This window comes from Gymnoscopelus microlampas (assembly GCF_963454915.1).
Source record: "Gymnoscopelus microlampas genome assembly, chromosome: 20".
Classification (NCBI taxonomy): Eukaryota; Metazoa; Chordata; class Actinopteri; order Myctophiformes; family Myctophidae; genus Gymnoscopelus; species Gymnoscopelus microlampas.
The window spans coordinates 10706765-10720595 of record NC_139957.1 but is presented as its reverse complement, the minus strand read 5'-3'; the positions used below and the strand labels follow the sequence as shown (position 1 = coordinate 10720595).

The 13831-nt window shown below is 43.7% G+C and overlaps 1 protein-coding gene across 3 annotated transcripts in view; it reads left to right on the top strand.

The window, feature by feature from the left end:
• The window catches only part of pxdn (peroxidasin), a 96849-nt gene that overhangs the window by 22436 nt on the left and 60582 nt on the right, over positions 1 to 13831 (top strand). For all 3 annotated transcript variants that reach the window (XR_014599861.1, XM_084045303.1, XM_084045304.1), the window contains exons 2-4: positions 5267 to 5338; positions 7466 to 7537; positions 13171 to 13242. Coding sequence is in view for 2 of the 3 variants with exons in the window: in XM_084045303.1 (XP_083901429.1) it covers positions 5267 to 5338; positions 7466 to 7537; positions 13171 to 13242 (216 nt within the window). In the remaining variant the exon portion in view is untranslated. The remainder of the gene's footprint in view (positions 1 to 5266; positions 5339 to 7465; positions 7538 to 13170; positions 13243 to 13831) is intronic.

Genomic DNA, 13831 nt, shown 5'->3' with positions numbered 1-13831 from the left:
AAAAGGTTTGAGCACCACTGATATAGAAACATACGTTTTTTCAGAATACTGTTGGGATTTAGAAGACATTTGTAGAATCGGCTTCAAGTCTTAATGGTTGGACTGTCCATTGAACCCTCACCCATCCCTGGGTGTGACATGGAATACACTCCATTTTCCATTAAGTTGGTATGCAAGCTAGGGCTGGGCAATTGACCCCAAAAATATATTGAAACCGACTTGAACATGCTCATAGGTTAACGTATATATTGTTTTTTATAACTGACTAAATGGATTAGTCTGATTAACCACTTAAGACCTGTGTTATACTTCATTTAGGCCGTGTGATCCCATTGGTTCACCGATCTGTCCGTCAGCCCCCGCCCGTCAACACAACATTACGAGCGACGCCCACTGCACTCTGGTTGGTTGGGGAAATGAAACACTTCCTATATCGGGTACGCCGACGCGCTGCTCCAGGCTTTTATTTTTTTTGCAAAACTAAACAATAAAAGCCTGGAGATCGAGGCTATACTTCATTGTACACAAATGAAAGCGCGCACAAACAAAGCGCACACAAACAGCGAGCCCATAATATTTACAGCACAGATCTTGTCAGAGAACTATGAGGGCAGTGTAAAGAAAAAAGTGTAAATTAATTGTTCATCAGTCGTAATCGAGGCAAAGGTATAAAAGGGGGGGAAAGGTGTGATATTTGAAGTCATATCGACCAGCCCCAATGCAAAGAGTCATTTCGATAATTGTGAAGGGCTTAAGCTTAATTGCCCCTACTCTTAAAATGTAATCTTGAGGACTTTATGTTGGTTTGAAAGCCACAGTAGTGCATGAGCTGATCATTTTTGATTCACGTCAGAAGTAATTTCCTCTTGACTGCTAACCTTAATATCGTCTCTGTCGGGTGGAAACCTCATATGTCCAAAACTGTAACTTTTCAGGATTAAAATTCAAAAACGGTAAAAGTAGCAGATCGACAAGTATATGTGTATATCTGCTACTTTTGATGTTTTTGTTTGACGCTGTAGAATGATCGAGTAGGGCGTTAAATTTACGAAAAACACAAAAAGTCAGAATATGGAGATAAGAGGTTTCTTCCCGACAGCAACGACATTCAGAACCTCATGGAATGTACGTAAGCTGTCACCTACACATACCGCGTTGCCAGAAGCAACAATGTCTGTACAGTGGGTTCCAGTGCACACCCTCAGTCTGATTTTATCCATTTGTAACTCTTGAGAGAGTACAAATGTAACCAAAACGGACCCGTAAGGGTTTATATCTCTCTCGAAGATAACTAACAAGTGCATACGGTCTATATAAATAAGCATTTTGCACTGCGTATAATGTCACATTTGGTTGGAGGCTCCGTAATAAGTGTGTCAGTTTCAGGAAAGGGTGTCTGCCACAGACGCTGGCCTCCCTCGCGAGCCTACAGTATATGAAAGGAAGTGAGCGTATGAAAAGTTGGGCTCCCCCTTGATTGGATCCATATGCGACGGCTTTCACAGAGCGAGTTGACCCATAAACATTTCACTCGCGATGAAATCAGTTCACGTTGTTTGGCTCGGTTTCCTTTTTCTTCACAGAAACATGAGAAAGCAAAAAAACGCAGGAATGTATAGTCGGGTGTTGTTTGGGGGCATTTCTTTTTTCTTTCTTTTCTTTTTTTTTTTATTGTTGTACAATTTGGCTCCAGTCCCTATTGTGTATGCAGTCGCTAGGCAACGTGAACACAAAGCTTATGGATATAAAAAGAGATGAATTAGATCTGCATGCTCGGGATTTGATTTCACCGACTGCACAGGCGGTGCTGTCAAGCGTTGCCGATTGTTGAAGGAGTAAAGATGGCGAAAGACGTTTTTTTTTTATTATGTTTATCCACCCACTCAGATCCCACACAATAATTTAGGGAAATCAAAATTAAGTTCGTCACAACTCGCTGACAGCCTTGCATAATCAGTGAAGGATGTTTGCATTTTGTGTGACCCAGTATCGTTCAGTGTTTGTTTTTTTATGGTCAGTGTGGGGCTGCAAAACGTTCTGCCACACAATGCTGTTGGTTAGCGGGAGAGAAAACTTGCTGTAGAGTAGTGGTTCTCAAAGTGGATTCCAAGGATTCTCTGGGTTCCTTTTTTTTTAGGGGGGGGAACCCTTACGAGTCTGTAACTCTGACAGTATACAAATGGAACGGGTCCATTTGGTTCCATTTGTATACCGTCAGAGTTAAAGGGATAGTTCACCCCCACAATGACATTGTTTTCCCCTATCGATTAGTCACCCCATGGAGACTTGAATTCATGGATATTGTTTTTGTTTTTGTCACATTCAAGCCAATAATTTGATGACCGGCAGAGGTTCCGGTAGGAGACACAAATCTCCTTTTTGTCTCCTACCGAAACCGCTGCCTACCGGTCCGCTGGGCATCAAATTATTGGCTTAGGTATGCGACAAAAACAAAAAATATGAATTCAAGTCTCCATGGGGTGACTAATCGATATTTTTGGGTGAACCCCTTTAAGGGGAGACCTTGAAATGTAAAAGTTTGAGAACCACTGCTGTAGAACAGGAAGGCTGATCCAGTAGTCCCCTCTCCCCCAGTGCAGTGATAAACCCATCCGCCTTGTGGCTCCCTCATCTTGTTTCTGTGGTAAGAAGAAGCTTTCTCCACGCTGTGGTCTCACCGTGTCACGCTGGGTCAGATACCGGTCAGCTTGTTACGGTTGTTTGTGGCTCGTTGCGCCAGTCGCCGCTTATCGAGGAGGAATGACCATAGATGGCCCGCATTTCTGGTCTAGCATAGATGTTTACATGGTGGGCAGTCATTTAGGGAATTCCGCGGAGCAAAAGTCGAAGATAAAAGTTGTCTTAATGCAAAACAAACTCAGGCTTTTGGACTCTCTCGTATGAATGGTTAGCTCCACTCTGTTTTTTCTTGTTTTGTTTTGTCTCTATGTCTTGTGAAAACATGCATAACAAATGCCGTGGTTGAAAGTCGAAAGAATTAAAATCTAACCACTTAAACCCTATATACTTTGTTGAAATGCCCCAGGGGTCTATACTAGGCCCCCAACATTTTCCCTCTACACCAAATATCCTCACCGAAAATAGCGAATCTGCAAGCTCACAACGCGTCGCAACACCACAAGCTGCGAGCTTGTAAATCTTCAGGGTTTTTTCAGCGAATGCCCCCCCCCCCCGCCCCAGATTTGGGACGCTACGGTTCAAGTGGCCGAGTCCCCGAAGCACATCTTCGTCTTTCGGAAACGCTCCCATATTTTAACATCTCAGGATAGCGTGTTTCTGTGTGGTTAATGCCTCATGGGGTTAACCCATTAAGACCGGGAACGCATCTGTGTGTCATTTTTGGATTTCTTTGCCTATTAAAAAAAGCAGATATACAAGCTTGTAGATATGCTATTTTTGAAAATCCGTGAAAATTCATGGCAAAATCTCGGATTATATATTTTTTAAAGCAAACATTTGTAAAATATTTAGTTCCAGGAACCCCCAGAAGCAAAGATTTGAGTTACAAATGTCCAGCAAAAAAAAGTAAAAATTCTAATATTTGCACAACTTTTCATCATTTTTAAAAAATAGCAGATTTACAAGCTCATAGAACGGCACAGATGCGTTCCCGGTCTTAAAGAGTTAAGAATGATTTAACCTTGCCAGGGCTTATCGCTGTATTAGTCCAGACAAAGCTCGTCGGCTCGTCACCTAAGTCTCACAAGCCTATCATGACATGCTAAGTCATTTGCTGTTTGACTGAGAATGATTAGTGTCAAGTCATGTTGTATGTCATTACGCAGGATCTCTCTGTAAGGCGGTCCAGGCAGAGTGTGCTAAAACCCGCTGATGGACGCAAAGAGCCTCTTAATTGTTATCTTAACCCATTCAATCCGGGAACGCATCATGTGTCATTCTAAAATTTCAAAAATAGCAGATATACAAGCTTATAGCAGAGTGCCGCGCTATGAGCTTGTAGATCTGCAATTTTAGAAAATGTGTGCAAATCTATGAATATACATATTTTCAAAGGGATTTTTGTTTACTCAAATCTTTGCTTCCGTGTAGGGTCCTTGGAACAAAATATTTTTAGATGGTGGTCCGAGGCCAAACGCATATAATTTCGGGGGTCCTTGACATGACAAAGTTTGAGCACCACTGATATTACAGCAACATAAGTTTTTCAGAAAACTGTTAGGATTTAGAAGAGATTTGTAGAATCAGCACCTCCGGTCTTAATGGCTTAATTGTTATCTTAAGGGTAATTATTACATAAATGTACCTCCATGATTAAAGCTTGATAAATAGCATTCTTGCTAGATGAGTAATGTGTGCAATTATCTCTCCTGATTATTACCGTATGATGATGGCTGTGCTGCGGACTAAAGTTCCCACAAAAGATTTGGTGTAGTGTCGGCAGTGGTTTGGGGTTAGGTGGAGAGGCTGCTGGGTTTATTCCCGGGATCCCCCTGCGGTAGTGTCGACGTGTCCTTGAGCAAGACACGGAAGCCCTGACTGCTCCCGTTGAGCAGGTTGGTGCCTTGCACGGTTTCCTCCGCAGTGACGGTGTGTGTGAACGGGTGAACGCAGTGCACGTTGTAACGTGCTTTGGATAAAGGTGCTACAGTATATGAATGCACCGTTTAGCATTTATAGCCCTTATTATACCAATTAGGGAAAACTACCTTGATCTAGGCCACCACACATGACACGTTTTGTTGAAAGGGACGATTTAAACCATTAACCCATTCAATCCGGGAACGCATCTGTGTCATTTTAGATTTCTTTGGCTATTCAAAAACAGCAGATATACAAGCTCGTATGAGCTTGTAGATCTGCTATTTTTTTTAAATCTTGAAAATGTGTGCAAATCTTTGAATATATATATTTTCAAAGTGAACATTTGTAACTCAAATCTTTGCTTCTGGGGGGTCCCTGGAACAAAACATTTTGAGATGGGGGTCTGCGGCCAAATACATATCTAAAAGTGTTTTCTAAATGGTGCTCCAACTTTTCCATATTAAGGACCCACAAAATGATATGTATTTGACCGCGGGCTCGGACCCCCATCTCAAAATATGTTGTTCCAGGGACCCCCAGAAGCACATACATTTTTTCAAAGATTTGCACAAATTCGCTACGATTGCCAAAGAAATCTTAAAATGACACAGATGCGTTTCCGGTCTTAATGGATTAAATGAAACAATAACTCTTTAAAACTGTTCATTCTTTGAAACTGTTCATTTTCTCTTCTTCCCCACAGAGACCTGAGGTTCAACAAAATCAAGGATTTACAACCTGGTTCCTTCAGACGACTAAAAAACCTCAACACACTGTAAGTCTGCTTTTTTTCCCGGCTCAGGCCCTGTAGTAGACCTGGTGCCTCTATGCTTTTTCCTGAGTTTACGTACTTGCATCCTGCTGTAAAACACCAATCATTCTGGGCCCGGAAAACCTGTCATACATAATGTTGAATGTTCAAAGCTACAGCGAGACCCCATTCTGAAAGGGCTGATCACATTGCCTTGAAATCACAAGCTGGAACAGTGGTTCTCACCCCTTTTTTAGGTCGGGACCCCCCACATGATTTTGGGGTGGTCCCCTGATGACCGTTAAGTGACAATTTAAGGACTTTTAAGACCAAAGAAATTAAATGAAAAAAGACCCATTACTGCATCGAAAGTAATCAACAAACTACTATAAAAACTGGTCAAACATTGGCCAAATGGTCAAATAATATAAGAAAGAGGCAAGAATTGTGAAAATAGTGCTTGTCAGGGTGGGGGGTACCCCAGTTCAAATATGGTTATTTTGGCGGGTCCCCACTCCCCAGTTCAAATATGATTATTTTGGGGGGTCCCCAGTTCAAATATGGTTATTTCGGGGGGTCACAGCCTGAAAAGGTTGAGAACCACTGAGCTAGAGTAGGGATCGATTGCCATTGCTCCAAAGTGCCGTTTGCAGTGCAGTGCACACACACACAGGCACATTCTAGCGCTCTGTTCCTGCTGTGGTTTCACACATGTAGGTCAGCTCATAATCTGCGAGGAATTTATTTTTCCACTTCACTCACTGAGCCATATGTCAGGGTTACCAGACAGGGCATCGCTAAGCTAATAAAGCAAAAATAAATGTTCCTGTGGAGTAATTGGCACTCGATCTGGACAGAAATCTCAGTTTGGTTACCTCTTCACATTGGGTTCCGCCCTAGAGACCACCACTGACACTTAGGCAACGAGATAATCATGCATACGTACAACTTGTCCAAATATTTGAAGCATGCATTTTTTGCCATACATGTAGAGTAAGGTAGACGATCTTTGCATGACTGAGAACATGTGCACCCCTGAATGCAGCTCCTGTCCAGGGTTGCCAGATCTGCTCATTATAATTCCCCCGCAATATTTTATTTGAAAATAGCCGATCTACAAGCTCACAACGGGTTGCATCGCGACGCGTTGTGAGCTTGTAGATCTGCTATTTTCAAATAGCTGATGTATATGTTAAAGTGCTCATGTGGCCCGCATAGTCGCTTCTTTTGGGCTGGTTTTCCTAGACCTGGTTGCTTGTTTCTCTCACATAATCTGGCAACACTGCTCCTGTCATAGATGCAGAGTAGGCACTTCACACACATGAACCCTAGCGTTCCTATTCTGATATTTGGCAAAAACGTGGCTTCTCAACAAAGCATCGGATTTGAATGGCTTATATATACTGTATGAACATGTTCAAGACAAGAAAGTATTGGAGTGAAGAAGCCCCTCAGGACAGGAGTAAAAATCAGCTTTTCCTATCGGACGGTCAGCTTATTGTAGAGGGCCTTGTAACCTTGTAAAACTCCCCTCGGTCCAACAGACTGAATGAGAGAACACCTCCTGAAGCCTATAGTGGGCTCTGACCCACGAAGACATGTCCAATACCAATGTCTTGAAGACAGAAATACAAGTCTGGTGCTGCACAGAACCCAAGGCCCGTTTGTCTCAGTTTAGCCAGTGACATGACTGCTCACGCTTTCAAATGTCTTAGATCCGAAATAAGCCAAACGTTGTTGACATGATTTGAGTATTTTCTCGGTTCTTCTTGTCCCGCTTAAACCACATTGACGGGAGAAAACCACCGAATGGTTACCAAGACAGACTGTACACTGTTAACGGTGACAGGCCAGGAAGGCCATCTCAAATTGCATTTAAAGTCAGTTCCTTAGCTGTGGTTATTTCAAATTTCAGAACAAATTGTAATAACATATTGGAACTGAGCTAGATGCCCCTAGCTGCTCATTTTTCAGAGTTGAGAGATGAGTTTTGACAGCTTCAAGGGTACTTTTCCTTGTACTGCATTGTGTCATGATGTGGTATAATAGAATCATGCACCACTCAGGATTAGCCATGAATAGACGTGATACCACTTGTAATACGTCTTGGAATCGCCTACTAATCCCTGTACTTTGTTTTTTACTCGACAGTCTCCTCAACAACAATCATATACGAAGGATTCCCAGGGGAGCATTTGAAGACCTGGAGAACCTCAAATATCTGTAAGTTGGTCTCTTGAGGCATTTTGTTGGGTTTTTTTTTTATCTCTCAGAAGGTCAAGGGGTGGAATATTTAGACAACGCGGCGTCATCTCTGAATCTCGACAGACTCGGTAGGCAGAAGGTCACTGTTGAAGTGGTTCACCCTCTTTGCCTTTTCGTGAGACAGGAGATAAAGCTTGGCCCAACATTTCTCAAACTTGCGTCTCGGAGGAACGAATGCACTTGGCACGCTCTCTCTCTAGCCGACAGCCAGAGAGCGAGCGTGTCGGCGCGTTCCCTTCCTCTGTGACACAAAAGTCACTCTAACCGACGGCCAGAGTGACACTCACACTGGACCTTGTCATTAGATTTCTTTGGCTATTCAAAAATAGCAGATCTACAAGCTCATAGCGCGGCACCGAGTGCCGCACTATGAGCTTGTAGATCTGCTATTTTTGAAAAATCTTGAAAATTTGGGCAAATCTTTGAATATATATATTTTAGATATAACATTTGTAACTCAAATCTTTGATTCTGGGGGGTCCCTGGAACAAAACATTTTGAGATGGGGGGTCCGCGACCAAATACATAATCTAAAAGTGTTTTCTAAATGGTGCTCCAACTTTTCCATATCAAGGACCCCCAAAATGATATGTATTTGGCCGCGGACCCCCATCTCAAAATATGTTGTTCCAGGGACCCCCAGAAGGGGGGGAGTGGTTCAGGCAGACCAAAGCATTATCGGCGCAGTTCAGGGGGGAAAAAAAAACGGAGCATCGATGAAAAGACACTCTTTTGTCTGATCCTCTGTACTTATCTGTCTGGGATGTGTGGATCTGGAGGCGGGATGGGGGAACAGATGTGTGTGTGTGTGTGTGTGTGTGTAGCCTGAGGTGTTCTGTCTGTGGCCCTGGTAGTTTCCTCGCTTTGTTAGTCATTCCCCATTACAGATCCCGCCGGCCTCAGTTGTGGTGAGAGCGCTGTCTGTGTTTACATTCACCTATGGTAAGAATCTTTAAAACGTCTACTCAGCAGTGTCTCCCATCCACCTCCGTGGTCTGATTTCCTCCCCCTCCCCCCCGGCGCCCCCGTACTCCATGAATTAACCTCTCCCCCCACCCCCCGAGGTCAGGGAATTTATTAGGTCCTCTCAGGTCTCAGTTTCCACTGTTTCTTCTTCTTTTTAGCATTTTTTTAATTGACTGTTTATTGTTTTGTCTGTATCGAGGGGGGGGGGGGGGGGGGGTGAGGAGTCAGACATCAAAGGGGAAAATTCTTTCATGACTCTTGTCTGATGGAGCAGCGATAATACTGCTATACATTCGACCTGTCTTGATGTCTGACGCTGTCGAAAATGTGCAAAATTAACTTAGTTCCTCTTGTCTCGCACGTAGAACACACATGGCCTAACGTTGCATCGCGTCGTTACTTCTGACACCAACTTGTCAATTACGGGACTGGTCTATCAGCTCGCCATGAGAGGGGAGAGTGGCAAGGATGTGGGTCGGCTTATATCCGTTTTCAGACTCTCTCTCGCAACACACACACACACACACACACACACACACACACACACACACACGCAGGCGTGCACACGCTTTGTTCACATTTTGTTCCCGCACAATGTCCCCTCTCCACGTGCTCTAATTGAAGCGTGGGTGAGTTTTGATTATAGGGCCACCTCTCCCTTAAAAGCAGAGTTAATCTGAGGCCAGCAACACTGCCCAGCCCTTGTGATTAGTGCAAGACCCCCCCCCTCCCCACACACACTCACACACACACACACACACACACACACACACACACACACACACACACACACACACACACACACACACACACACACACACACACACACACACACACACACCTCCCCTTACCGCCAGCACCGCCATCAACAACAACACCACCACAACCACTTCTCACACACACCCAACTTCTCCCCTCCCTTGGTGGATGGTATCCCCCCGTAGTACCTGACCTGTTGCCCACCCTCCAAAGTTCTTTCATGTCCTCTGAAGGTGGCCGTGCGGAAGTCTTTTAGAACCCCCCCCCCCCCCCCCTCCCCAATAAAAAGGTCAGAAAGCGGTCAAAGACTTTCGAGCTAGCCTTGAGTTTCAAATCCCCCCGAACCCTCCCGAATCTGGTCTGTTTTCAATAGGTTTTTGCATAATGTACTGTGGCTAATAGTGATTAGGCGTGCGGCGTGGTTTTTATTCAAGGAACACTGAGGTTCTTTATTAGATGCTGTTATCAAAGTAGGTCAACCTTAAATACTTTTTTTTTTTACAGTTCTGCCTTTCCCTAATTTGCGCTAGTCATTGTTTTTTAATGTTGTTATGGATGCTGTATTGAGTTTCAGCCAAGCACAGACCCTCTTTCTCATAATTGAATTAGGTAATGAAGGTCAGTCGGGGAGTATTCTTCTGGGTGCCGTTCAAGAATGCAGCAGCAGACATTAAGGAAGAAGAGTTCTTTCCTCTCTTGTGGTTTTGACAGCATATCATTTCTGGTTAGTGGTGGGTCAGTTAAGTTCTCGCTGGGCTGTATTTGCCGAGTAGGAAGCCGCAGAAGGTTTTTAGGTTATAGAAGCAAAGCCCCTCCGTTGCTATCCCCTAGAGGTTCAACCCCACAGCTTCCGAATCCGGTTTCCCACGCAGACTCCCATGAACATGCATGTAAACACACATACAGTACAGGCTCTCGCACACACGTGCACAATCATACACACACACACACACACACACACACACACACACACGCACACGCACACACGGCTGCCGGTCCTTAGGCTCCTGTAATCCAGTTCCCTAAAATGAAGCCAAGCATTCAGTCAGTCACCTACAGTATGCACAGTGTCAGAACAGCCATCTCTCTACTCTACCCCTCTTTTATCCTCCGTGTTTTTTTTCAATACGATTTACAATTACAATTTAGGCATTTAGCGGACGCTTTCAATTGCGAGAGTAAGCAGAGTAAGCATGAATCCTAGTCAACTACAACAAGGTAAATAGTCACACAAGCAGAGTGCCTCAAAGAAACTAGGATACCAGGTAATCAATGAATCTAGCATCTGTCCAAACAACATGCTATCTAATAGCATTCATCATAAAATTGGTGGTTGCTTTTGAATGATTTCTTTAGACCACTTTTGGTGCACTTTTGCCCTGTTTGGAGTTATAGAAAAAGCTGTAGGGCAAACAAAATACGTTTAGTCTTGTGTGAAAAATGCATGCATTTAGATGCTTCTATAGATTCAATAAATTGTCCACGGATTTCTGTGTCTTTAACACGGCTTTCAGCTTGACTTTTCTATCAAGTTAAGTATGACTGAAAGCATTTTTAGCCACCATTCATCCTCTCTCTGGCACGCAAGTTGATAACACTCGACAGATGCATATTATGAGTTGGCCAATGCAATAGCATGCGCTGATAAACTTAAAATGAAGGAATGGGGAAAAAAATGGGAGTATGTAGTGTTTATCTTTCCATCCTTTGCGTCACATCTGCCGAGGGGAGATCCGTATCGCTCATCAAGACGATAAAGAGCGGGACGGTGAAAAGAAAACAGGGGGGAGTTGAGAGATGAAAGGACAGATGGCCATAAGCCCATTGCTTTTCTAGTGTCACGTTTCACCATCGTGTATGAGGGAGGGAAAACACGCACGAGTCAATGGTGTTTGTCTTTCAATGTACTGAAATACCTCCACGATTCAACACAGGCCTCATGTCATGCCTGGTTCCTATATGGCTGCGCGCCGTGTCGCGCACGGAAAATAGCAGATCGACATGCTTGTAGATCGGCTGTTTTCTCTGCGTGACACCGGCACGCAGAGAAAGAGCTAATATAAATCAGCGAATATAAATCACCCTTCATGTTACTTCAGTCGGTTGCATGTTCAAATGTGGAAGTCATTGAGAAAAGCTGAGAGCCCTGAAGCGAAGAAAATATGCTCTGTCATGTCTTTTCATGATTCTTTTTAGTTTTCTCTTTTGTGGCGACATGTTTTTTTTTATGCTGTTTGTCCAACTCATGAGCTGACTTTTCTTTTGTTGTTGACACACGGACCATATTAACTGCCATATGTGAATATGTTTTGAAGTGTGAGTGACTGCTTTTGTTTCTCTGAACTACGTATGTGAGGCCTATGTACCTTTCAGTTCCCTCCTGTTATTCTAAACGTTGTCTAAATAATCATTCCAGTTTTCAGCGTGATTCTCTGCAGTGATGTCAAACGTTAACTGGAGTGAGAGTCGAGTCAGTTTACCGGTTATTCCTGTCCTAATTGGTTGTGATAACTTACAAGGTCGTAGTTGTTATGGACTTAATAGCAATGCACTGTTTACACTATGTAGGACTCGGCTACTAGCCCGCTCTACATGTGTGAATCTGGTGTTTGGTGCTGTTTTATGCTATCATAAACTGACTTAAAAAAGGGGGTAAAGTTGACCACACTCTCCATCTATGTCATACATTGGCTATTATCAAGGGGCAATTGGATTAGATTTATATCGTCATTAGTATTTTCACCTTTAATGAGGGCACATCTTTCCTAACCTGACCAGCTCAGTGGCCTTGTGTTTAGAGTGTCCGCCCTGAGATTGGGAGGTTGGGGTTCGATCCCCCGGCCGGGTCATACCAAGGACTATAAAAATGGGACCCGGTGCCTCCCAGCTTGGCACTTAGAATCAAGGGTTGGATTGGGGGGTAAGTCTCTGTGACAAACTAGCGTCATGTCCAGGGGGTGTACTTGTACAGTACATCAAGCCGCCTCACACTACAGAAACAGGAGATAGGCTTCTGCCCTATGGTCCACATGGCTCGGCAAGGCCTACTTAGGCTACTTATACTTCTTTCCTAAGGTTATAAAAAGACAATGCAGAGCATGTGATGAAGTCGCCCAGACATCACAAACGGTTTAATTAGATTAAGCATTGAAATAATAATGCTCACTCTGTGCAATTCTGTTTAAAGTATATGACTCTTCCAGAATATAACTAATATAATCACAGCTTTCAGAACTGAGCTGATCCATCTTCCATGTCTCAAAGATTGCCCTTTTCACTCTCGATTTTGCTGTGTTTGTGGTTTTGGCTGATGGATTACACCTCACTGTCAGGTGAAAAGAAGCAGCTGGTAGACTCCATGTGTATTGGAGGAGACATGTGGTTGCCTATACCCTCCCCAGGCTAACGGTGGGGGTTAGCATTAGCATTAACAGGGACCACAGTACACACATGGAGCGAATTGGCAATGACGAAAGATTGAGGAGTAAGAAGAAACAGAGTACTGGGATTCATTACGGCAGTGGGGTCCGGGGACCCCCAGTGATGTTTTATTAAACTGTACCAGATACTTTGACTCCCATACACACACACGTAACAATGCCTATAGTGACACATGGATTTATTTTGAAATCTCAGCATTGTGTAACTACCGTACATGTCTAACTTACTGTATAGCACATTATGCATATTCTGAAAAGCCAGCTGTGAAATCTCACTCATTGAATCTTGCCATATTTTGATTCCTCCCTGTAAACAGCGAGAATAAAGATGATTGTGTGTGTGTGTGTGTGTGTGTGTGTGTGTGTGTGTGTAGCCTATATATCTGGGTGTGTGTTACTAATGTTACTGATTATCTCTCCTTTCAGCTATTTGTACAAGAATGAAATCCAATCAATTGACAGACAAGCATTTAAGGGACTTGTCTCTCTTGAGCAACTGTAAGTGACCAACCTCCTCGATCTCCTCTTCCTCCTCCCCTCGCCCCCCACACCCTCCTCCTCTTCCTCCTACGTACCGTATCGTCTTATCTGTCTGTGAGATTCTCCAAACCCCCCCGTCCGTCTGTCCGTCACTTGAAGGACTTAATGTAAAGGATCCATGATGCCTGGTAACGTCTGCAATAGTCATAAGTGACTTATAAGCTACTTCGTGAACGCTTATGAATGCCGTATTTGTCATAACATCTCTGTCGGGTGGAAACCTCATGTGCCCAAAACCGTTCATTTCAAAAATAGCCGATCTACAAGCTCACAACGCGCCACATCGCAAAGCGTTGTGAGCTTGTAGATCGGCTATTTTTCCTACGTGTTGTGAAAATGTTACCAAAAAAGATTCTTAACACGAGTTTTTGACTAAATAATAACTACATTGGATCCAATGGAGAAGACGACAAGTAATGTTTTCCATTCCCTGAAAAGTGAACAGTTTTTGGACATACAAGGTTTCCACCCGACAGTGACGATTATGCTCAGTGACGTGTCTTTGTGGGCCTTACAGCCGGTATCATGTTCGACTCCAGTGCTACCC